Source organism: Dendropsophus ebraccatus, chromosome 2 (genome assembly GCF_027789765.1).
Source record: "Dendropsophus ebraccatus isolate aDenEbr1 chromosome 2, aDenEbr1.pat, whole genome shotgun sequence".
Lineage (NCBI taxonomy): Eukaryota > Metazoa > Chordata > Amphibia > Anura > Hylidae > Dendropsophus > Dendropsophus ebraccatus.
In genome coordinates this window covers 215,602,840-215,629,590 of record NC_091455.1, presented here as the reverse complement: position 1 = coordinate 215,629,590, position 26,751 = coordinate 215,602,840, and the positions used below count along the sequence as shown (strand labels likewise).

The following is a 26,751-nucleotide window of genomic DNA, read 5'->3' as shown; positions in this document are numbered from 1 at the left end:
CTGCTCATTGAGTTACTGTACTTTTTTTAACTTTATTGAAACAAACTATCCCCAGTTTGGCACGGCCGAGTGGGTGTGGCCTGTAAAAGGGGTGTGGCTTACAAAGGGGGCGTGTCATAGTTATCGTCCAATTATCGTTACCGCAGCTACATATGCGATAAACCGCGATATTGATTTAGGCCAATATCGCCCAGCCCTAGATAGGAGATAGATAGATAGATAGATAGATAGATAGATAGGAGATAGATAGATGATAGATAGATAGATAGATAGATAGATAGATAGATAGATAGATAGATAGATAGGAGATAGATAGATAGATAGGAGATAGATAGATAGATAGGAGATAGATAGATAGATAGATAGATAGATAGATAGATAGATAGATAGATAGATAGATAGGAGATAGATAGGAGATAGATAGGAGATAGATAGATAGATAGATAGATAGATAGATAGATAGATAGATAGATAGGAGATAGATAGGAGATAGATAGATAGATAGATAGGAGATAGATAGATAGATAGATAGGAGATAGATAGGAGATAGATAGATAGATAGATAGATAGATAGATAGATAGATAGATAGGAGATAGATAGATAGATAGATAGATAGATAGATAGATAGATAGATAGATAGGAGATAGATAGATAGGAGATAGATAGATAGATAGATAGATAGATAGATAGATAGATAGATAGATAGGAGATAGATAGGAGATAGGAGATAGATAGGAGATAGATAGATAGATAGATAGATAGGAGATAGATAGGAGATAGATAGGAGATAGATAGGAGATAGATAGAGAGATAGATAGATAGATAGATAGATAGATAGATAGATAGATAGATAGATAGATAGGAGATAGATAGGAGATAGATAGGAGATAGATAGAGAGATAGATAGATAGATAGATAGATAGATAGATAGATAGATAGATAGATAGATAGATAGGAGATAGGAGATAGATAGATAGATAGATAGATAGATAGATAGATAGATAGATAGATAGGAGATAGATAGATATATAGGAGATAGATAGATAGGAGATAGATAGATAGATAGATAGATAGATAGATAGATAGATAGATAGATAGGAGATAGATAGATAGGAGATAGATAGATAGATAGGAGATAGATAGATAGGAGATAGATAGATAGATAGATAGATAGATAGATAGATAGATAGATAGATAGATAGGAGATAGATAGATAGATAGATAGATAGGAGATAGATAGATAGATAGATAGATAGATAGGAGATAGATAGATAGGAGATAGATAGATAGGAGATAGATAGGAGATAGATAGATAGATAGATAGATAGATAGATAGATAGATAGATAGATAGATAGGAGATAGATAGATATATAGGAGATAGATAGATAGATAGATAGATAGATAGATAGATAGATAGATAGGAGATAGATAGATAGGAGATAGATAGGAGATAGATAGATAGATAGATAGATAGATAGATAGATAGATAGGAGATAGATAGATATATAGGAGATAGATAGATAGATAGATAGATAGATAGATAGATAGATAGATAGATAGATAGATAGGAGATAGATAGATAGGAGATAGATAGATAGGAGATAGATAGATAGATAGGAGATAGATAGATAGATAGATAGATAGATAGATAGATAGATAGATAGATAGATAGGAGATAGATAGATAGATAGGAGATAGATAGATAGATAGATAGATAGATAGGAGATAGATAGATAGATAGATAGATAGATAGATAGATAGGAGATAGATAGATAGGAGATAGATAGATAGATAGATAGATAGATAGATAGATAGATAGATAGGAGATAGATAGATAGATAGATAGATAGATAGGAGATAGATAGATAGGAGATAGATAGATAGGAGATAGATAGATAGATAGATAGATAGATAGGAGATAGATAGATACACACACACATATATACAGTGGTGCCTCAGTTTAAGAGCGTTTTGGTTTAAGAGCTCACAGTTTTTCAAAATGGTGACTTGGTGTAAGAGCTCCCTGTACTGGGTGGGAGGGGGAGTGGGGGAGGGGCATGGTCAGCATAGCCGGGTCTACAGCCCTGTACTCTGACCTAGGAAGTCTCCCTCACCTTCCAAATCATAGCAGATCCACTTCAGGCTGGGGCTTACATCAGAGGACAGGACTGTGGGAGTAATCTCTCCATAGCTGTAACCCCTCTCTCCCCGACAGAGAGCGCTGCTATACTGTGCTCACCCTATACCCTGTTCTTTCCTTCATGCTTCCTGCAGTCTCTCTCCGCCCTTGTGTTTCCTACCGTCTCCATTCCTGCTATAATGTGCCTGCACTTACACTCAGCTATACACTGCTGCTATAATGTGCATGCACTTACACTCAGCTATACACTGCTGCTATAATGTGCCTGCACTCACACCCAGCTATACACTGCTGCTATAATGTGCATGCACTTACACTCAGCTATACACACTGCTGCTATAATGAGCATGCACTTACACTCAGCTATACACACTGCTGCTATAATGTGCCTGCACTTACACCCTGCTATACACACTGCTGCTATAATGTGCCTGCACTTACACCCAGCTATACACACTGCTGATATAATGTGCCTGCACTTACACCCAGCTATACACACTGCTGATATAATGTGCCTGCACTTACACTCAGCAATTTATACTGCTACATACAGAAGCTTCTGTCACTGTCCTCCTGCACAGCTCTGTGATTCTCACTTCCTGATTGGTCCATGCTGAAAACACACCCCTTTCCCATTGCTGTCATGTGACCACACAGACCTCTGACAGCAGCCCTGCTTCTCTATTCTAGCCTGTTGTACTACACTACAGCATTATGGGGGTCTGCAGCGCCATCCTGTATCTACAAGCTGTTGCTACTGTGTTGTCAGGGTTATACAGTTACTATACATTATACACCACATGCTGCTATACTGTACAGTAACTTATATATCACATATCCAGCTACTGTGTTATCAGGGTTATACAGTTACTATACATTATATACCACATGCTGCTATACTGTACAGTAACTTATATATCACATATCCAGCTGCTGTGTTATCAGGGTTATACAGTTACTATACATTATATACCACATGCTGCTATACTGTACAGTAACTTATATATCACATATCCAGCTGCTGTGTTATCAGGGTTATACAGTTACTATACATTATACACCACATGCTGATTGCTATACTGTACAGTAACTTATATATCACATATCCAGCTGCTGTGTTATCAGGGTTATACAGTTACTATACATTATATACCACATGCTGCTATACTGTACAGTAACTTATATATTACATATCCAGCTGCTGTGTTATCAGGGTTATACAGTTACTATACATTATACACCACATGCTGCTATACTGTACAGTAACTTATATATCACATATCCAGCTGCAGTGTTATCAGGGTTATACAGTTACTATACATTATATACCACATGCTGCTATACTGTACAGTAACTTATATATCACATATCCAGCTGCTGTGTGATCAGGGTTATACAGTTACTATACATTATACACCACATGCTGCTATACTGTACAGTAACTTATATATCACATATCCAGCTGCTGTGTTATCAGGGTTATACAGTTACTATACATTATACCACATGCTGCTATACTTACAGTAACTTATACATCACATATCAAGCTGCTGCTGTGTTATCAGGGTTATACAGCTGCTTCTCATTGGTTCATCTCTTCTACATGTTATTCAGAATAATAATCAGTATATTTGGGGGGTGGAACCAATTGTCTGCAGATCAGTGATTTCTTATGGGAAAATCTGCTTTGGTGTAAGAGTGATTTGGATTACAAGCGCCGTCCCGGAACGAATTATGCTCCTAATCCAAGGCACCCCAAGGCACCCCTATATATATATCCAAATCACTCTTACACCAAAGCAAATTTCCCCATAAGAAATCACTGATCTGCAGACAATTGGTTCCTCACCCCAAATATACTGATTATTATTCTGAATAACATGTAGAAGAGATGAACCAATGAGAAGCAGCTGAATCTCTGATATCATAAGTTACTGTACAGTATAGCAGCATGTGGTGTATAATGAATAGTAACTGTATAACCCTGATAACACAGCAGCAGCTGGATATGTGATATATAAGTTACTGTACAGTATAGCAGCATGTGGTATATAATGTATAGTAACTGTATAACCCTGATAACACAGCAGCTGGATATGTGATATATAAGTTACTGTACAGTATAGCAATCAGCATGTGGTATATAATGTATAGTAACTGTATAACCCTGATAACACAGCAGCTGGATATGTGATATATAAGTTACTGTACAGTATAGCAGCATGTGGTGTATAATGTATAGTAACTGTATAACCCTGATAACACAGCAGCTGGATATGTGATATATAAGTTACTGTACAGTATAGCAGCATGTGGTGTATAATGTATAGTAACTGTATAACCCTGATAACAGCAGCTGGATATGTGATATATAACTTACTGTACAGTATAGCAGCATGTGGTGTATAATGTATAGTAACTGTATAACCCTGATAACACAGCAGCTGGATATGTGATATATAAGTTACTGTACAGTATAGCAGCATGTGGTATATAATGTATAGTAACTGTATAACCCTGATAACACAGCAGCAGCTGGATATGTGATATATAAGTTACTGTACAGTATAGCAGCATGTGGTATATAATGTATAGTAACTGTATAACCCTGATAACACTGCAGCTGGATATGTGATATATAACTTACTGTACAGTATAGCAGCATGTGGTGTATAATGTATAGTAACTGTATAACCCTGATAACACAGCAGCAGCTGGATATATGATATATAAGTTACTGTACAGTATAGCAGCATGTGGTATATAATGTATAGTAACTGTATAACCCTGATAACACAGCAGCAGCTGGATATGTGATATATAAGTTACTGTACAGTATAGCAGCATGTGGTATATAATGTATAGTAACTGTATAACCCTGATAACACTGCAGCTGGATATGTGATATATAAGTTACTGTACAGTATAGCAATCAGCATGTGGTATATAATGTATAGTAACTGTATAACCCTGATAACACAGCAGCTGGATATGTGATATATAAGTTACTGTACAGTATAGCAGCATGTGGTGTATAATGTATAGTAACTGTATAACCCTGATAACACAGCAGCAGCTGGATATGTGATATATAAGTTACTGTATAGTATAGCAGCATGTGGTGTATAATGTATAGTAACTGTATAACCCTGATAACACAGCAGCTGGATATGTGATATATAAGTTACTGTACAGTGTAGCAGCATGTGGTGTATAATGTATAGTAACTGTATAACCCTGATAACACAGCAGCTGGATATGTGATATATAAGTTACTGTACAGTATAGCAGCATGTGGTGTATAATTTATAGTAACTGTATAACCCTGATAACACAGCAGCAGTGTGTATAGCTGAGTGTAAATGCAGGCACATTATAGGAGGAATTTTTTTTTTTTATTTATATAGCGCCAACAGATTCCGCAGCACTTTACAATTCTGGGGGTACATACATTGACAAAAATCAGACATTACAGTAATGGAGAGGATGGGAAACACAAGGATGGACAGGGACTGCAGGGAGCATGAAGGAATAAGCAGGACAGATGTGGGCACATACATGCAGCACTCTCTGTCCGGGGAGAGAGGGGTTACAGCTATGGAGAGATTACCTCCACAGTCCTGTCCCCTGATGCAAGCCTCAGCCTAAAGTGGATCTGCTATGATTTGGAAGGTGAGGGAGACTTCCTGGGTTAGAGTACAGGGCTGTAGACCCCACTATGCAGACCATGCCCCTCCTCCACCCGCCCTCCCACCCAGTGCAGGGAGCTCTTACACCAAGTCACTATTTTGAAAAACTGTGAGCTCTTAAACCAAAACGCTCTCAATCCAAGTTACTCTTAAACCAAGGTAACACTGTGTAATATATATATATATATATATATATATATATATATATATATATATATGATCTGTGCAGTATATATATATATCCCTGAGGAACTTATATGTACTATTGTGCTATGGTGGTTTGTTCTCACAGCTCTATCTATATCTATGAGAGGGATACTGTATATATTGTATATGGGGTTGTCTGTCCTGGATAGCATCAGACCATCAGAGTTTTTGGGGATCTTTAAATGGTTTTATGTGTATTTTTGTACCTGACTGAATAAAGTACCTTTATATATATATAACATTTGGGGTGCCGGTGTTGCCATTATAGTCCACGTCTTTTGTATTTTTCATGTTCACCCTTCTCACATGTGGCGGAGACCCCTCTAACCAGCACATGAACAGAGCTCTAAGGGGGGCAGATTATGTAGTCTACCTGCGCCCCTATATCTCCGCACCTGATGATTGGGGGGCTCCGCTAATACAGGGGGGAACCCTAGAGCTAACAAGACATATTGTGCACGGCCGATCAGTGAGAGAGAAGCATGTGCTGCAGCCCACACACCAGCACCGAGCATGACCACAACTAATGGTGACGCATCCGACCACTGCAGAGCAGCCCTCATAGAGGACGAGGCTGAAGATGGGGGGCAGGATCAGTCACAGGGATCAGGAGGAGGAGGAGGAGGGCAGGATCAGTCACAGGGATCAGGAGGAGGAGGAGGGCAGGATCAGTCACAGGGATCAGGAGGAGGAGGAGGGCAGGATCAGTCACAGGGAGGAGGAGGAGGGCAGGATCAGTCACAGGGATCAGGAGGAGGAGGAGGAGGGCAGGATCAGTCACAGGGATCAGGAGGAGGAGGAGGAGGGCAGGATCAGTCACAGGGATCAGGAGGAGAAGGAGGAGGGCAGGATCAGTCACAGGGATCAGGAGGAGGGCAGGATCAGTCACAGGGATCAGGAGGAGGGCAGGATCAGTCACAGGGATCAGGAGGAGGAGGAGGGCAGGATCAGTCACAGGGATCAGGAGGAGGAGGAGGGCAGGATCAGTCACAGGGATCAGGAGGAGGAGGAGGGCAGGATCAGTCACAGGGATCAGGAGGAGGAGGAGGGCAGGATCAGTCACAGGGATCAGGAGGAGGAGGAGGGCAGGATCAGTCACAGGGATCAGGAGGAGGAGGAGGGCAGGATCAGTCACAGGGATCAGGAGGAGGAGGAGGGCAGGATCAGTCACAGGGATCAGGAGGAGGAGGAGGGCAGGATCAGTCACAGGGATCAGGAGGAGGAGGGCAGGATCAGTCACAAGGATCAGGAGGAGAAGGAGGAGGGCAGGATCAGTCAGAGGGATCAGGAGGAGGAGGAGGAGGAGGGCAGGATCAGTCACAGGGAGGAGGAGGAGGGCAGGATCAGTCACAAGGATCAGGAGGAGAAGGAGGAGGGCAGGATCAGTCACAAGGATCAGGAGGAGAAGGAGGAGGGCAGGATCAGTCACAGGGATCAGGAGGAGGAGGAGGAGGGCAGGATCAGTCACAGGGATCAGGAGGAGGAGGAGGAGGGCAGGATCAGTCACAGGGATCAGGAGGAGGAGGAGGAGGGCAGGATCAGTCACAGGGATCAGGAGGAGGAGGAGGAGGGCAGGATCAGTCACAGGGATCAGGAGGAGGAGGAGGAGGGCAGGATCAGTCACAGGGATCAGGAGGAGGAGGAGGAGGGCAGGATCAGTCACAGGGATCAGGAGGAGGAGGAGGAGGGCAGGATCAGTCACAGGGATCAGGAGGAGGAGGAGGAGGGCAGGATCAGTCACAGGGATCAGGAGGAGGAGGAGGAGGGCAGGATCAGTCACAGGGATCAGGAGGAGGAGGAGGAGGGCAGGATCAGTCACAGGGATCAGGAGGAGGAGGAGGAGGGCAGGATCAGTCACAGGGATCAGGAGGAGGAGGAGGGCAGGATCAGTCACAGGGATCAGGAGGAGGAGGAGGGCAGGATCAGTCACAGGGATCAGGAGGAGGAGGGCAGGATCAGTCACAGGGATCAGGAGGAGGAGGGCAGGATCAGTCACAGGGATCAGGAGGAGGAGGAGGAGGAGGAGGAGGAGGGCAGGATCAGTCACAGGGATCAGGAGGAGGAGGAGGGCAGGATCAGTCACAAGGATCAGGAGGAGGAGGAGGGCAGGATCAGTCACAGGGATCAGGAGGAGGGCAGGATCAGTCACAGGGATCAGGAGGAGGGCAGGATCAGTCACAGGGATCAGGAGGAGGGCAGGATCAGTCACAGGGATCAGGAGGAGGGCAGGATCAGTCACAGGGATCAGGAGGAGGAGGAGGGCAGGATCAGTCACAGGGATCAGGAGGAGGAGGAGGGCAGGATCGGTCACAGGGATCAGGAGGAGGAGGAGGGCAGGATCAGTCACAGGGATCAGGAGGAGGAGGAGGGCAGGATCAGTCACAGGGATCAGGAGGAGGAGGAGGGCAGGATCAGTCACAGGGATCAGGAGGAGGAGGGCAGGATCGGTCACAGGGATCAGGAGGAGGAGGAGGGCAGGATCAGTCACAGGGATCAGGAGGAGGAGGAGGGCAGGATCAGTCACAGGGATCAGGAGGAGGAGGAGGAGGGCAGGATCAGTCACAGGGATCAGGAGGAGGAGGGCAGGATCAGTCACAGGGATCAGGAGGAGGAGGAGGGCAGGATCAGTCACAGGGATGAGGAGGAGGAGGAGGGCAGGATCAGTCACAGGGATCAGGAGGAGGAGGGCAGGATCAGTCACAGGGATCAGGAGGAGGAGGAGGGCAGGATCAGTCACAGGGATGAGGAGGAGGAGGGCAGGATCAGTCACAGGGATCAGGAGGAGGAGGAGAGCAGGATCAGTCACAGGGATCAGGAGGAGGAGGAGGAGGAGGAGGAGAGCAGGATCAGTCACAGGGATCAGGAGGAGGAGGAGGGCAGGATCAGTCACAGGGATCAGGAGGAGGGCAGGATCAGTCACAGGGATCAGGAGGAGGAGGAGGAGGAGAGCAGGATCAGTCACAGGGATCAGGAGGAGGAGGAGGGCAGGATCAGTCACAGGGATCAGGAGGAGGGCAGGATCAGTCACAGGGATCAGGAGGAGGGCAGGATCAGTCACAGGGATCAGGAGGAGGGCAGGATCAGTCATAGAGATCAGGAGGAGGGCAGGATCAGTCACAGGGATCAGGAGGAGGAGGAGGGCAGGATCAGTCATAGAGATCAGGAGGAGGAGGAGAGCAGGATCAGTCACAGGGATCAGGAGGAGGAGGAGGGCAGGATCAGTCACAGGGATCAGGAGGAGGAGGAGGGCAGGATCAGTCACAGGGATCAGGAGGAGGAGGAGGGCAGGATCAGTCACAGGGATCAGGAGGAGGGCAGGATCAGTCACAGGGATCAGGAGGAGGAGGGCAGGATCAGTCATATTAAGCGGGTGGGCGGAGGACGGCCGATACTGATTACTGTAGCTCCTCCCACCAAGGATGATGATCAGGGGCGACCAGTGATCTGTGGGGGATCCATCCTAACCAGACAAATCCTCTAACACCACAGAGACCCCCAGCTCTACAGAATGCAGCACTGCAGCCTTCACAGCTGAAATCTCCCAGCATTCCTCTGTGTCTGTGCAGTACTACACCGTCTCCAATAACAACCAGCAGAATAGTGAGTGCAGCTCTGGAGTATAATACAGGATGTAACTCAGGATCAGTAATGTAAATGTATGTACACAGTGACCCCAGCAGCAGAATAGTGAGTGCAGCTCTGGGGTATAACATATAACGGCCACAGATGACGCTGTATAACCACAACTCCCATCACACCAGACAGGATATAATGGACTGAGCCTTGTTCTCTAGGTGAGAGGTGAAGGATCCTGGGGGGGGGGGGGGGGCGGACAGTGAGGAATCAGGGTCAGTGAGGGTCCTCCATGTCAGATGAGCCCCCATGACACACAGGAGGGGGGGCACCGGGGGCAGATGGCACAGAGGAGGGGGGCACCGGGGGCAGATGGGCACACAGGAGGGGGGGCACCGGGGGCAGATGGGCACACAGGAGGAAGGCACCGGGGGCAGATGGGCACACAGGAGGGGGGGGGGGCACCGGGGGCAGATGGCACAAAGGAGGGGGGCACCGGGGGCAGATGGGCACACAGGAGGGGGGGCACCGGGGGCAGATGGGCACACAGGAGGGGGGGCACCGGGGGCAGATGGGCACACAGGAGGAAGGCACCGGGGGCAGATGGCACACAGGAGGGGGGCACAGGGGGCAGATGGGCACACAGGAGGGGGGGGCATCGGGGGCAGATGGCACACAGGAGGGGGGTAGATGGCACACAGGAGGGGGGCATCGGGGGCAGATGGCACACAGGAGGGGGGCACAGGGGGGCAGATGGGCACACAGGAGGGGGGGCACCGGGGGCAGATGGCACACAGGAGGGGGGCACCGGGGGCAGATGGCACACAGGAGGGGGGTAGATGGCACACAGGAGGGGGGTAGATGGCACACAGGAGAGGGGCACTGGGGGCAGATGGCACACAGGAGGGGGGTACCGAGGTCAGATGGCACACAGGAGGGGGGGTACCGAGGTCAGATGGCACACAGGAGGGGGGGCATCGGGGGCAGATGGCACACAGGAGGGGGGGCATCGGGGCAGATGGCACACAGGAGGGGGGGCACCGGGGGCAGATGGCACACAGGAGGGGGGGCATCGGGGCAGATGGCACACAGGAGGGGGGGCACCGGGGGCAGATGGCACACAGGAGGGGGGCACAGGGGGCAGATGGCACACAGGAGGGGGGTACCGAGGTCAGATGGCACACAGGAGGGGGGGCACCGGGGGCAGATGGCACACAGGAGGGGGGGCACCGGGGGCAGATGGGCACACAGGAGGGGGGCACCGGGGGCAGATGGGCACAGGAGGGGGGCACCGGGGGCAGGTGGCACACAGGAGGGGGGCACCGGGGGCAGGTGGCACACAGGAGAGGGCACAGGGGCAGATGGCACACAGGAGGGGGGCAGATGACATGGGCAGCACTATGTACACTTATGGGGGTGCTGGAGGGGATTGCAGCTCTGGAGGCCCCCGGTATGACGTGCGCCCAGCATGGTATATACTGCAGCATGACACAATGGCCGCCCCCCGCTCCCGCCTCACCCCTTAGCATGCTCGGCCTCGTCCTCGTTGTCGCCGTCTATGCCGCAGGTGTCCTGATCATCCAGCTCCAGGCTCTGCTGGCTGGCCGCCGACTCACTGTCCTCCGCCATCACGACACAGACACACAGAGAGGACTGAGCCGGAGCGGAGGAGCGAGCATCCCGACAGCGGCCCCCGGCGGCCAGGAGAGGAAGCACAGCCAGCGCGCCGCGCCATAACCGTCTGCAGCGCCAGGGGGCGCCCGCACTCACAGTACAAACCGCACAGAGCCCTGTACACACTGATAACCGCACATACAGCGCCCTGTACACACTGATAACCGCACATACAGCGCCCTGTACACACTGATAACCGCACAAAGCCCTGTACACACTGATAACCGCACAGATCCCTGTACACAGTACTAACCGCACAAAGCCCTGTACACACTGACAACCGCACATACAGCGCCCTGTACACACTAATAACCGCACAGCGCCCTGTACACAGTACTAACCACACAGCGCCTTGTACCCTGTACACACTAATAACCGCACAGCGCCCTGTACCCTGTATACACTAATAACCACACACACAGCGCCCTGTACCCTGAATACACTAATAACCGCACACACAGCGCCCTGTACCCTGTACACACTAATAAACGCACAGCGCCCTGTACCCTGTACACATTAATAACCGCACAGCGCCCTGTACCCTGTATAACCTAATAACCGCACAGTGCCCTGTACCCTGTATACACTAATAACCGCACACACAGCGCCCTGTACCCTGTATACACTAATAACCGCACACACAGCGCCCTGTACCCTGTACACACTAATAACCGCACACACAGCGCCCTGTACCCTGTATACACTAATAACCGCACACACAGCGCCCTGTACCCTGTACACACTAATAACCGCACACACAGCGCCCTGTACCCTGTATACACTAATAACCGCACACACAGCGCCCTGTACCCTGTACACACTAATAACCGCACAGCGCCCTGTACCCTGTACACACTAATAACCGCACACACAGCGCCCTGTACCCTGTATACACTAATAACCGCACACACAGCGCCCTGTACCCTGTATACACTAATAACCGCACACACAGCACCCTGTACCCTGTACACACTAATAACCGTACAGCACCCTGTACCCTGTATACACTAATAACCGCACACACAGCGCCCTGTACCCTGTACACACTAATAACCGCAAAGCGCCCTGTACCCTGTACACACTAATAACCGCACAGCGCCCTGTACCCTGTATACACTAATAACCGCACACACAGCGCCCTGTACCCTGAATACACTAATAACCGCACAGCACCCTGTACACATTAATAACCGCACAGCGCCCTGTATACCCTAATAACCGCACAGCGCCCTGTACCCTGTATACACTAATAACCGCACACACAGCGCCCTGTACCCAGAATACACTAATAACCGCACAGCACCCTGTACACATTAATAACCGCACAGAGCCCTGTACCCTGTATACCCTAATAACCGCACAGCGCCCTGTACCCTGTATACACTAATAACCGCACAGCACCCTGTACCCTGTACACATTAATAACCGCACAGCGCCCTGTACCCTGTATAACCTAATAACCGCACAGTGCCCTGTACCCTGTATACACTAATAACTGCACAGCGCCCTGTACCCTGTATACCCTAATAACCACACAGCGCCCTGTACCCTGAATACACTAATAACCACACAGCGCCCTGTACCCTGTACACACTAATAACCGCACAGCGCCCTGTACCCTGTATACACTAATAATCGCACACACAGCGCCCTGTACCCTGTATACACTAATAACCGCGCACACAGAGCCCTGTACCCTGTATACACTAATAACCGCACAGCGCCCTGTACCCTGTATACACTAATAAACGCACAGCGCCCTGTACCCTGTATACACTAATAACCGCACACACAGCGCCCTGTACCCTGTACACACTAATAACCGCACAGCGCCCTGTACCCTGTATACACTAATAACCGCACTCACAGCGCCCTGTACCCTGTATACACTAATAACCGCACACACAGCGCCCTGTACCCTGTATACACTAATAACCGCACACACAGCGCCCTGTACCCTGTACACACTAATAACCGCACACACAGCGCCCTGTACCCTGTACACACTAATAACCGCACAGCGCCCTGTATACACTAATAACCGCACACACAGCGCCCTGTACCCTGAATACACTAATAACCGCACAGCACCCTGTACACATTAATAACCGCACAGCGCCCTGTACCCTGTATACCCTAATAACCGCACACACAGCGCCCTGTACCCTGAATACACTAATAACCGCACAGCACCCTGTACACATTAATAACCGCACAGAGCCCTGTACCCTGTATACACTAATAACCGCACAGCACCCTGTACACATTAATAACCGCACAGCGCCCTGTACCCTGTATACACTAATAACCGCACAGTGCCCTGTACCCTGTATACACTAATAACTGCACAGAGCCCTGTACCCTGTACACATTAATAACCGCACAGCGCCCTGTACCCTGTATAACCTAATAACCGCACAGTGCCCTGTACCCTGTATACACTAATAACTGCACAGCGCCCTGTACCCTGTATACCCTAATAACCACACAGCGCCCTGTACCCTGAATACACTAATAACCACACAGCGCCCTGTACCCTGTACACACTAATAACCGCACAGCGCCCTGTACCCTGTATACACTAATAATCGCACACACAGCGCCCTGTACCCTGTATACACTAATAACCGCGCACACAGAGCCCTGTACCCTGTATACACTAATAAACGCACAGCGCCCTGTACCCTGTATACACTAATAAACGCACAGCGCCCTGTACCCTGTATACACTAATAACCGCACACACAGCGCCCTGTACCCTGTACACACTAATAACCGCACAGCGCCCTGTACCCTGTATACACTAATAACCGCACACACAGCGCCCTGTACCCTGTATACACTAATAACCGCACACACAGCGCCCTGTACCCTGTATACACTAATAACCGCACACACAGCGCCCTGTACCCTGTACACACTAATAACCGCACACACAGCGCCCTGTACCCTGTACACACTAATAACCGCACAGCGCCCTGTATACACTAATAACCGCACACACAGCGCCCTGTACCCTGAATACACTAATAACCGCACAGCACCCTGTACACATTAATAACCGCACAGCGCCCTGTACCCTGTATACCCTAATAACCGCACACACAGCGCCCTGTACCCTGAATACACTAATAACCGCACAGCACCCTGTACACATTAATAACCGCACAGAGCCCTGTACCCTGTATACACTAATAACCGCACAGCACCCTGTACACATTAATAACCGCACAGCGCCCTGTACCCTGTATACACTAATAACCGCACAGTGCCCTGTACCCTGTATACACTAATAACTGCACAGCACCCTGTACACATTAATAACCGCACAGCGCCCTGTACCCTGTATACCCTAATAACCGCACAGTGCCCTGTACCCTGTATACACTAATAACCGCACAGCACCCTGTACACTGTATACCCTAATAACCGCACAGCGCCCTGTACCCTGAATACACTAATAACCACACAGCGCCCTGTACCCTGTATACCCCAATAACCACACAGCGCCCTGTACCCTGAATACACTAATAACCACACAGCGCCCTGTACCCTGTATACCCTAATAACCGCACAGCGCCCTGTATCCTGTATACACTAATAACCGCACAACGCCCTGTATACACTAATAACCGCACAGCACCCTGTACACATTAATAACCGCACAGCGCCCTGTATACCCTAATAACCGCACAGCGCCCTGTACCCTGTATACCCTAATAACCGCACAGTGCCCTGTACCCTGTATACACTAATAACCGCACAGCGCCCTGTACACCCTAATAACCGCACAGCGCCCTGTACCCTGAATACACTAATAACCACACAGCGCCCTGTACCCTGTATACCCCAATAACCACACAGTGCCCTGTACCCTGAATACACTAATAACCGCACAGCGCCCTGTACCCTGTATACCCTAATAACCGCACAGCGCCCTGTATCCTGTATACACTAATAACCGCACAGCGCCCTGTATCCTGTATACACTAATAACCGCACAGCACCCTGTACCCTGTATACACTAATAACCGCACAGCACCCTGTATACACTTATAACCGCACAGCGCCCTGTACCCTGAATACACTAATTACCACACAGCGCCCTGTACCCTGTATACACTAATAACCACACAGCGCCCTGTACCCTGTATACCCTAATAACCGCACAGCGCCGTGTACCCTGTATACACTAACACTAATAACCGCACAGCGCCCTGTACCCTGAATACACTAATAACCACACAGTGCCCTGTACCCTGTATACCCTAATAACCACACAGCGCCCTGTACCCTGAATACACTAACACTAATAACAGCACAGTGCCCTGTATACACTTATAACCACACAGCGCCCTGTACCCTGAATACACTAATAACCACACAGCGCCCTGTACCCTGTATACCCCAATAACCACACAGCGCCCTGTACCCTGAATACACTAATAACCACACAGCGCCCTGTACCCTGAATACACTAATAACCACACAGCGCCCTGTACCCTGTATACCCTAATAACCACACAGCGCCCTGTACCTTGTATACACTAATAACTGCACAGCGCCCTGTACCCTGAATACACTAATAACCACACAGCGCCCTGTACCCTGAATACACTAATAACCACACAGCGCCCTGTACCCTGTATACCCTAATAACCGCACAGCGCCCTGTACCCTGTATACACTAATAACTGCACAGCGCCCTGTACCCTGAATACACTAATAACCACACAGCGCCCTGTACCCTGAATACACTAATAACCACAGGGCCCTGTACCCTGAATACACTAATAACCACACAGCACCCTGTACCCTGAATACACTAATAACCACAGGGCCCTGTACCCTGTGTACACTAATAACCACACAACACCCTGTACTCTGTATACACTAATAACCGCACAGCGCCCTGTACCCTGAATACACTAATAACCGCACAGCACCCTGTACTCTGTATACACTAACACTAATAACCGCACAGCGCCCTGTACCCTGAATACACTAATAATCGCAGAGCCTCCTGTACACACCAACTGTGGTGGACCCCTCCGGTGCTATAGAGGTGGTGCGGCCGGTCACTTGGTAGATGATGAGGTGTGACGCCACGCCGGTGGTGGTTAGCCAAGATGTAGTCGGCCCTGGGGTGTTAAGTCCTGACGCCAGTGCCGGTTGGGCACACAGATATGGTGGCACACCTGCTTTTATTTTAAGGGGCCGGTTGTACCTTGTTCCCCTGTGGTCAGTGTCCTGCCGGGCTGTTGCGGGGTCCCTTGTGTCCTTATCACGGTGGTCCGGAGTGGAGTAGTGACACACCAGGACTATTGGCACTACCATCCACAGAGAGGGGAGATGACCCAAGGAGTGTGTGTGCTGTGTTGGTGCTTGTAGAGAAATCACAGAGTCTCTTTATCATAAATATAATCTTGTTTACTCTGAAGATACTTGAGGTCGGCAGCAGGTAATACAGCTTTGCCTTAATACAATGCTTTACACTTGATAAGTTACTTAATACTTTAGAGTCCAGATCTGTATTGAGAGTAGAGAGAGAGTGGTACAGCTGTGCTGACTGGGTTGCATGATTAGTAGTAGAAGAGAGGATCAGAGAAGTAGAGAGGAGGATGTTGAGAGAGTCCCAACGCAAGTAGTACTGTGCTCTGCCGGGACTTCAGAGGCAGAAATAGAAGAATACTTGAGAGTAGAGAAATTACTTGTGCCTGTGTTTTGACTCTTTGGTCTTTGCACCACCTATTGCCCACCATTGTCGAATTACCCATCCTAGAGGGTGACACAAGCCCCAGACCTTGTTACTGTGCTAGAATAATACCACCTGAGTGTAATATACTGTGCTAGAATAATACTACGTGAGAGTAATATACTGTGCTAGAATACCGCCTGAGTGTAATATACTGTGCTAGATTAATAGCGCCTGAGTGTAATGTACTGTGCTAAAATACCGCCTGAGTGTAATGTACTGTGCTAAAATACCGCCTGAGTGTAATATACTGTGCTAGAATAATACCGCCTGAGTGTAATATACTCTGCTAGAATAATACCGCCTGAGAGTAATATACTGTGCTAGAATACCACCTGAGTGTAATATACTGTGTTAGAATAATACTGCCTGAGAGTAATATACTGTGCTAGAAGAATACCGCCTGAGTGTAATCTACTGTGCTAGAATAATACCACATGATAGCAGTATACTGTGCTAGAATAATACCGCCTGAGAGGAATGTACTGTGCTAGAATAATACCGCCTGAGTGTAATGTACTGTGCTAAAATACCGCCTGAGTGTAATATACTCTGCTAGAATAATACCACCTGAGTGTAATATACTGTGCTAGAAGAATACCGCCTGAGTGTAATATACTGTACTAAAATAATACCGCCTGAGTGTAATGTACTGTGCTAAAATAATACCACCTTAGAGTAATATACTGTACTAAAATAATACCGCCTGAGTGTAATGTACTGTGCTAGAATAATACCGCCTGAGTATAATGTACTGTGCTAAAATACCGCCTGAGTGTAATATACTGTGCTAGAAGAATACCGCCTGAGTGTAATCTACTGTGCTAGAATAATACCACATGATAGCAGTATACTGTGCTAGAATAATACCGCCTGAGAGGAATGTACTGTGCTAGAATAATACCGCCTGAGTGTAATGTACTGTGCTAAAATACCGCCTGAGTGTAATATACTGTGCTAGAATAATACCACCTGAGTGTAATATACTGTGCTAGAAGAATACCGCCTGAGTGTAATCTACTGTGCTAGAAGAATACCGCCTGAGTGTAATCTACTGTGCTAGAATAATACCGCCTGAGTGTAATGTACTGTGCTAAAATACCGCCTGAGTGTAATGTACTGTGCTAAAATACCGCCTGAGTGTAATGTACTGTGCTAAAATACCGCCTGAGTGTAATCTACTGTGCTAGAATAATACCACATGATAGCAGTATACTGTGCTAGAATAATACCGCCTGAGTGTAATGTACTGTGCTAAAATACCGCCTGAGTGTAATGTACTGTGCTAAAATACCGCCTGAGTGTAATCTACTGTGCTAGAATACCACATGATAGCAGTATACTGTGCTAGAATAATACCGCCTGAGAGGAATGTACTGTGCTAGAATAATACCGCCTGAGTGTAATGTACTGTGCTAAAATACCGCCTGAGTGTAATATACTGTGCTAGAATACCGCCTGAGTGTAATATACTCTGCTAGAATAATACCACCTGAGTGTAATATACTCTGCTAGAATAATACCGCCTGAGAGTAAATTACTGTGCTAGAATAATACCACATGATAGCAGTATACTGTGCTAGAAAAATACCGCCTGAGAGGAATGTACTGTGCTAGAATAATACCGCCTGAGTGTAATATACTGTACTAAAATAATACCGCCTGAGTGTAATGTACTGTGCTAAAATAATACCGCCTGAGAATAATATACTGTGCTAGAATACTACCTGAGTGTAAATTACTGTGCTAGAATAATACCACATGATAGCAGTATACTGTGCTAGAATAATACCGCCTGAGAGGAATGTACTGTGCTAGAATAATACCGTATGATAGCATTTATACTGTGCTAAAATACCGCCTGAGTGTAATATACTGTGCTAGAATAATACCGCATGATAGCAGTATACTGTGCTAGAATAATACCGCCTGAGTGTAATATACTGTGCAAGAATAATACCGCCTGAGAGTAATATACTGTGCTAGAATAATACCGCCTGAGTGTAATATACTGTGCTAGAATAATACCGCCTGAGTGTAATATACTGTGCTAGAATAATACCGCATGATAGCAGTATACTGTGCTAGAATAATACCGCCTGAGTGTAATATACTGTGCTAGAATAATACCGCCTGAGTGTAATATACTGTGCTAGAATAATACCGCCTGAGAGTAATATACTGTGCTAGAATAATACCGCCTGAGTGTAATATACTGTGCTAGAATAATACCGCCTGAGTGTAATATGCTGTGCTAGAATAATACCGCCTGAGTGTAATATACTCTGCTAGAATAATACCGCCTGAGTGTAATATACTCTGCTAGAATAATACCGCCTGAGTGTAATATACTCTGCTAGAATAATACCGCCTGAGTGTAATATACTCTGCTAGAATAATACCGCCTGAGAGTAATATACTCTGCTAGAATAATACCGCCTGAGTGTAATATACTGTGCTAGAAGAATATCGCCTGAGTGTAATCTACTGTGCTAGAATAATACCGCCTGAGAGGAATGTACTGTGCTAAAATACCGCCTGAGTGTAATATACTGTGCTAGAATAATATCGCCTGAGTGTAATATACTCTGCTAAAATAATACCGCCTGAGTGTAATGTACTGTGCTAAAATACCGCCTGAGTGTAATATACTGTGCTAGAATACCGCCTGAGTGTAATATACTCTGCTAGAATAATACCACCTGAGTGTAATATACTCTGCTAGAATAATACCGCCTGAGAGTAAATTACTGTGCTAGAATAATACCACATGATAGCAGTATACTGTGCTAGAAAAATACCGCCTGAGAGGAATGTACTGTGCTAGAATAATACCGCCTGAGTGTAATATACTGTACTAAAATAATACCGCCTGAGTGTAATGTACTGTGCTAAAATAATACCGCCTGAGAATAATATACTGTGCTAGAATACTACCTGAGTGTAAATTACTGTGCTAGAATAATACCACATGATAGCAGTATACTGTGCTAGAATAATACCGCCTGAGAGGAATGTACTGTGCTAGAATAATACCGTATGATAGCATTTATACTGTGCTAAAATACCGCCTGAGTGTAATATACTGTGCTAGAATAATACCGCATGATAGCAGTATACTGTGCTAGAATAATACCGCCTGAGTGTAATATACTGTGCAAGAATAATACCGCCTGAGAGTAATATACTGTGCTAGAATAATACCGCCTGAGTGTAATATACTGTGCTAGAATAATACCGCCTGAGTGTAATATACTGTGCTAGAATAATACCGCATGATAGCAGTATACTGTGCTAGAATAATACCGCCTGAGTGTAATATACTGTGCTAGAATAATACCGCCTGAGTGTAATATACTGTGCTAGAATAATACCGCCTGAGAGTAATATACTGTGCTAGAATAATACCGCCTGAGTGTAATATACTGTGCTAGAATAATACCGCCTGAGTGTAATATACTGTGCTAGAATAATACCGCCTGAGTGTAATATACTCTGCTAGAATAATACCGCCTGAGTGTAATATACTCTGCTAGAATAATACCGCCTGAGTGTAATATACTCTGCTAGAATAATACCGCCTGAGTGTAATATACTCTGCTAGAATAATACCGCCTGAGAGTAATATACTCTGCTAGAATAATACCGCCTGAGTGTAATATACTGTGCTAGAAGAATATCGCCTGAGTGTAATCTACTGTGCTAGAATAATACCGCCTGAGAGGAATGTACTGTGCTAAAATACCGCCTGAGTGTAATATACTGTGCTAGAATAATATCGCCTGAGTGTAATATACTCTGCTAAAATAATACCGCCTGAGTGTAATGTACTGTGCTAAAATACCATCTGAGTGTAATATACTGTGCTAGAATAATACCGCCTGAGTGTAATCTACTGTGCTAGAATAATACCACATGATAGCAGTATACTGTGCTAGAATAATACCGCCTGAGAGGAATGTACTGTGCTAGAATAATACCGCCTGAGTGTAATATACTGTACTAAAATAATACCGCCTGAGTGTAATATACTGTGCTATAATAATACCACCTGAGTGTAAATTACTGTGCTAGAATAATACCGTATGATAGCATTTATACTGTGCTAAAATACCGCCTGAGTGTAATATACTGTGCTAGAATAATACCGCATGATAGCAGTATACTGTGCTAGAATAATACCGCCTGAGAGTAATATACTGTGCTAGAATAATACCGCCTGAGTGTAATATACTGTGCTAGAATAATACCGCCTGAGTGTAATATACTGTGCTAGAATAATACCGCCTGAGTGTAATATACTGTGCTAGAATAATACCGCATGATAGCAGTATACTGTGCTAGAATAATACCGCCTGAGTGTAATATACTGTGCTAGAATAATACAGCATAATAGCAGTATACTGTGCTAGAATAATACCGCCTGAGAGTAATATACTGTGCTAGAATAATACCGCCTGAGAGTAATATACTCTGCTAGAATAATACCGCCTGAGTGTAATATACTGTGCTAGAATAATACCGCCTGAGTGTAATATACTGTGCTAGAATAATACCGCCTGAGAGTAATATACTCTGCTAGAATAATACCGCCTGAGAGTAATATACTCTGCTAGAATAATACCGCCTGAGTGTAATATACTCTGCTAGAATAATACCGCCTGAGAGTAATATACTCTGCTAGAATAATACCGCCTGAGAGGAATGTACTGTGCTAGAATAATACCGCCTGAGTGTAATATACTGTGCTAGAATAATACCGCCTGAGTGTAATATACTGTGCTAGAATAATACATACAATAATGGCGTCTCCATTATAGATCCCGCAGCCGATAGAAACGTCTCCTTGTCCGTGCGGTAATACACTCACCAGGTGACTAAGTCAGTGTGACTCCACCGTCCTGTAACATAATCTCTCCTTATAGAAGACAGCGCCGATACAGACCTAACCCAGTAGTGTCCCCCATCAGGTAGCTTCCCCCATAGTGTCCCCCAGCAGGTAGAGGTTCCCATAGTGTCCCCCATCAGATAGGTGCCCCCCATTAGGTAGTTTCCCCCCATAGTGTCCCCCATTAGGTAGCTTCCCCCATAGTGTCCCCCAGCAGGTAGAGGTTCCCATAGTGTCCCCCATCAGGTAGGTGCCCCTATAGTGTCCCCCATCAGATAGGTGCCCCCCATTAGGTAGTTTCCCCCCATAGTGTCCCCCATTAGGTAGCTGCCCCCATAGTGTCCCCTATTAAGTAGTTGCCCCCCATAGTGCCCCCCCTCAGATAGGTGTCCCCATTAGGTAGTTGCCCCCCTAGGTAGTTGCCCCCCATTAGGTAGTTTCCCCCCATAGTGTCCCCCCTCAGATAGGTACCCCCATAGTGTCTCCCATTAGGTAGAGGTCCCCTTAGCAAACATAAAGAATACACTGACCCTGCGGGAGCCGAGCAGATTGATCTATAGATTTGGTAGATTCTGTATAACTTGTCATTTAGTCCAGTGGGCGGAGCTAACCGGTGACTACGTATGGATGGAGATTCACGACGGGAAAACTTAAAGGGATTCTCCAGGATTAGATACAGCTGCTTTCAGAAACAGTGCCTCCCCTGTCCTCAGGTTGGATGTGGTATTACACTAAAGGGAACGGAGCTGTTGTAATACCACACACAACCCGAGGGGAGGGGGGGGGGGGCGCATTTTTAGGACCGCCCACTGGACTCTTAAGTAAAGAATCAGTATTTATAGATCAATAATCAAACTTCTACGATATAACATTATATAACCAATAGGATCTCTTCCCTCTACATTATTATGAGCTGGACGAGGGGGTCAGAGGTCAGGAAGACCCGGGTAAATCTGCTGCCACAGGTTAGATAATGCTGGCGGGCATCCTGGGCATGGAGCTGGTATAATCTGTGGGCATCCTGGGCATGGAGCTGGTATAATCTGTGGGCATCCTGGGCATGAAGCTGGTATAATCTGTGGGCATCCTGGGCATGGAGCTGGTATAATCTGTGGGCATCCTGGGCATGGAGCTGGTATAATCTGTGGGCATCCTGGGCATGGAGCTGGTATGATGTGGGCATCCTGGGCATGGAGCTGGTATAATCTGTGGGCATCCTGGGCATGGAGCTGGTATGATGTGGGCATCCTGGGCATGGAGCTGGTATGATCTGTGGGCATCCTGGGCATGGAGCTGGTATCACCGGGCATCCTGGGCATGGAGCTGGTATGATGTGGGCATCCTGGGCATGGAGCTGGTATGATATGTGGGCATCCTGGGCATGATGCTGGTATGATCTGTGGGCATCCTGGGCATGAAGCTGGTATAATCTGTGGGCATCCTGGGCATGGAGCTGGTATAATCTGTGGGCATCCTGGGCATGGAGCTTGTATAATCTGTGGGCATCCTGGGCATGGAGCTTGTATGATCTGTGGGCATCCTGGGCATGGAGCTGGTATTATCTGTGGGCATCCTGGGCATGGAGCTGGTATAATCTGTGGGCATCCTGGGCATGGAGCTGGTATGATCTGTGGGCATCCTGGGCATGAAGCTGGTATAATCTGTGGGCATCCTGGGCATGGAGCTGGTATAATCTGTGGGCATCCTGGGCATGAAGCTGGTATAATCTGTGGGCATCCTGGGCATGAAGCTGGTATAATCTGTGGGCATCCTGGGCATGGAGCTGGTATAATCTGTGGGCATCCTGGGCATGGAGCTGGTAAAATCTGTGGGCATCCTGGGCATGGAGCTGGTATGATATGTGGGCATCCTGGGCATGGAGCTTGTATGATCTGTGGGCATCCTGGGCATGGAGCTGGTATAATATGTGGGCATCCTGGGCATGGAGCTGGTATAATCTGTGGGCATCCTGGGCATGGAGCTGGTATTATCTGTGGGCATCCTGGGCATGGAGCTGGTATTATCTGTGGGCATCCTGGGCATGAAGCTGGTATAATCTGTGGGCATCCTGGGCATGAAGCTGGTATAATCTGTGGGCATCCTGGGCATGAAGCTGGTATAATCTGTGGGCATCCTGGGCATGGAGCTGGTATAATCTGTGGGCATCCTGGGCATGGAGCTGGTAAAATCTGTGGGCATCCTGGGCATGGAGCTGGTATGATATGTGGGCATCCTGGGCATGGAGCTGGTATGATCTGTGGGCATCCTGGGCATGGAGCTGGTATAATATGTGGGCATCCTGGGCATGGAGCTGGTATAATCTGTGGGCATCCTGGGCATGGAGCTGGTATTATCTGTGGGCATCCTGGGCATGGAGCTGGTATTATCTGTGGGCATCCTGGGCATGAAGCTGGTATAATCTGTGGGCATCCTGGGCATGGAGCTGGTATAATCTGTGGGCATCCTGGGCATGAAGCTGGTATAATCTGTGGGCATCCTGGGCATGGAGCTGGTATAATCTGTGGGCATCCTGGGCATGGAGCTGGTAAAATCTGTGGGCATCCTGGGCATGGAGCTGGTATGATATGTGGGCATCCTGGGCATGGAGCTTGTATGATCTGTGGGCATCCTGGGCATGGAGCTGGTATAATATGTGGGCATCCTGGGCATGGAGCTGGTATAATCTGTGGGCATCCTGGGCATGGAGCTGGTATTATCTGTAGGCATCCTGGGCATGGAGCTGGTATTATCTGTGGGCATCCTGGGCATGGAGCTGGTATGACGTCCTGGTTGCCCGAGTTCTGTACTTTTCCTCCACGCTGTCTGAGTAACTTTTCCACCATTTCCTCACGTGCCGTCCTGCATCCGTGTTGCTATAGTTACTCCATATCTGATGCCAGCTTGGACGGGTACATTTATAGTCGCTCCTCGTTCTCAGGCGTCGCAGATGCAGCGCGCTGTGACTCACCCTCCATACTGCGGTGTAACCAACATGGCGTATAACACACCTGATGCCTCATTACACAGCGCTCAGCAGCACAGAGAACCAATGGCACCAGGATGAGAAGAGAAACCACAACTCCCTCCATTCAGAAGCAGCGCCCCCCCTGTTCCTCAGGTTGTGCGCAGTATTACAGCTAGGCTCCATTCATGTCAGAGAAGAGCTGCAATACCGCACACAACCTGAGGGGCAGAGAAAAACATGGCAGCTTCCTACCAGATACAGCGCCGCTTTGCCCTCAGGCTGGGTGTGGGAACTGTAATACCAGGCACAGCCTGAGGATGGGGATAGCGCTGTATTTGTATGGAATGAGCCGTGCTTTTTCTAAGTAATTGATACAAAGCTCCTGCTTAGGTTTTTGAGTATCATCTTGGCCGTTAAAAAAAAGGGCGGGGTTTACAGCATTCATATCCTGGGTCTGCCCCGCCCCTCTCATGCTCCTTTTCTTAGCTCCACCCCTGGGCAGGCTGTTACCGATCTGTGCTGAACAAATCATGCGTGGTTACAACATGAGGCGGCACAGGTCTGGTGACACGGCCGTGGTCCTCAGTCAGCTCCCACGTCCTAAGGGTGTCTCCCCCCCCTGCAATATGGGCACAGAGCACGGACTCCCTCCCCCTACAGGACGGTGCCAGTGGTGGGGGAGGGTGGGCGAAGCACAGATCCACTTTAAGGGTGCGTTCACACTTACAGGATCTGCAGCAGATTTGATGCTTTGTTCAGTTATTTAAATGAAATCAGCTGCAGATCCTGTAGGTGTGAACGAACCCTAAAGGGGTATTCTGGCACAAAAAATATCTATATTTGTCAACTTCTCAAATTCTAGGGTAAAAACTGCTGAAATAAGAAAAAAAATAGGATATAAAAAAGTAACAAAATAAATATTGAAAAGAAGAACTTTCCCACCAATTTCTATACAATTGCTTTTTATTAAAGGAAAAAAATATATATATATTTTTGAAAAGAGTGAAGAGCCACCCCTGTCCTCAGGCTGTGTGCGGTATTACATCTCAACTCGATCTGAGGACAGGAGAAGTGCTGTATATGGGAGAAAGCGGCCATGTTCTGATCCCAGCTGGTGAATTAGGGCTATTACACAGTATGACCAATAGCCGCCCCTCTATCGGTGAGCAGCGCTCCTCCCGGGGTCAGTGAGCAGACATGGTGCATGGGTCACCCCGCTCAGGATTACACCCGGCACTATGACAGCATCCCCAGAGTACAACAAAGAAACGGCCTACCTCCCCCAGCAATCTAGGAATTTCAGAGCTCCAGAATCCCCCTTTAGTACCAGCTCAGGCCAGGTTCCCGCAGCGTCCGTTCTTTCCCAACTTACGGGTGACTTTTTGGCTCTAAAACACAGGTGTATTATGCAAAGGGTTATTGTAATGTGCAGAATACGGCTGCATGTTGGTGACAGCTGTGCAAAAATGCCCCAAAAAAGACGTTGTGGGAAGACGGCCAAATTAAGAGCAGAGCAAATCCCCATAGAAAACCTCTCCTGCTCTGGACAGTTCCTGACATGGACAGAGGTGGCAGCAGAGAGCACTGTGTCAGACTGGAGAGAATACACCACTTCCGGCAGGACATACAGCAGCTGATAAGTACTGGAAGACTGGAGATTTAAAAACAGAAATAAATTACAAATTTGCAAGAAAGAGATTTTCACTGGAGCTCCCCTTTAAGTATAACAAAACGCCCTTGTGTGGATTGTAGCCCTGTTTTTGCAGCGGCAGGTATAATGATCCTCTCTTGCTATATACTTTTTGTATACTTCCATCCCGCTGAGAAGCCAAGCCTAAAATTAGGCACCAACAATGCA

General features: G+C 47.4%; 1 protein-coding gene across 1 annotated transcript in view; it reads right to left on the bottom strand.

Moving 5' to 3' along the window:
• Positions 1-11,333, bottom strand: part of NMT2 (N-myristoyltransferase 2) — a 40,941-nt gene extending 29,608 nt beyond the window's left edge. Inside the window, exon 1 of the mRNA XM_069959477.1 lies at positions 11,131-11,333. Within this exon, the coding sequence (XP_069815578.1) occupies positions 11,131-11,240 (110 nt within the window). The 5' untranslated portion in view covers positions 11,241-11,333. The remainder of the gene's footprint in view (positions 1-11,130) is intronic.
• Positions 11,334-26,751: the final 15,418 nt, after the last annotated feature.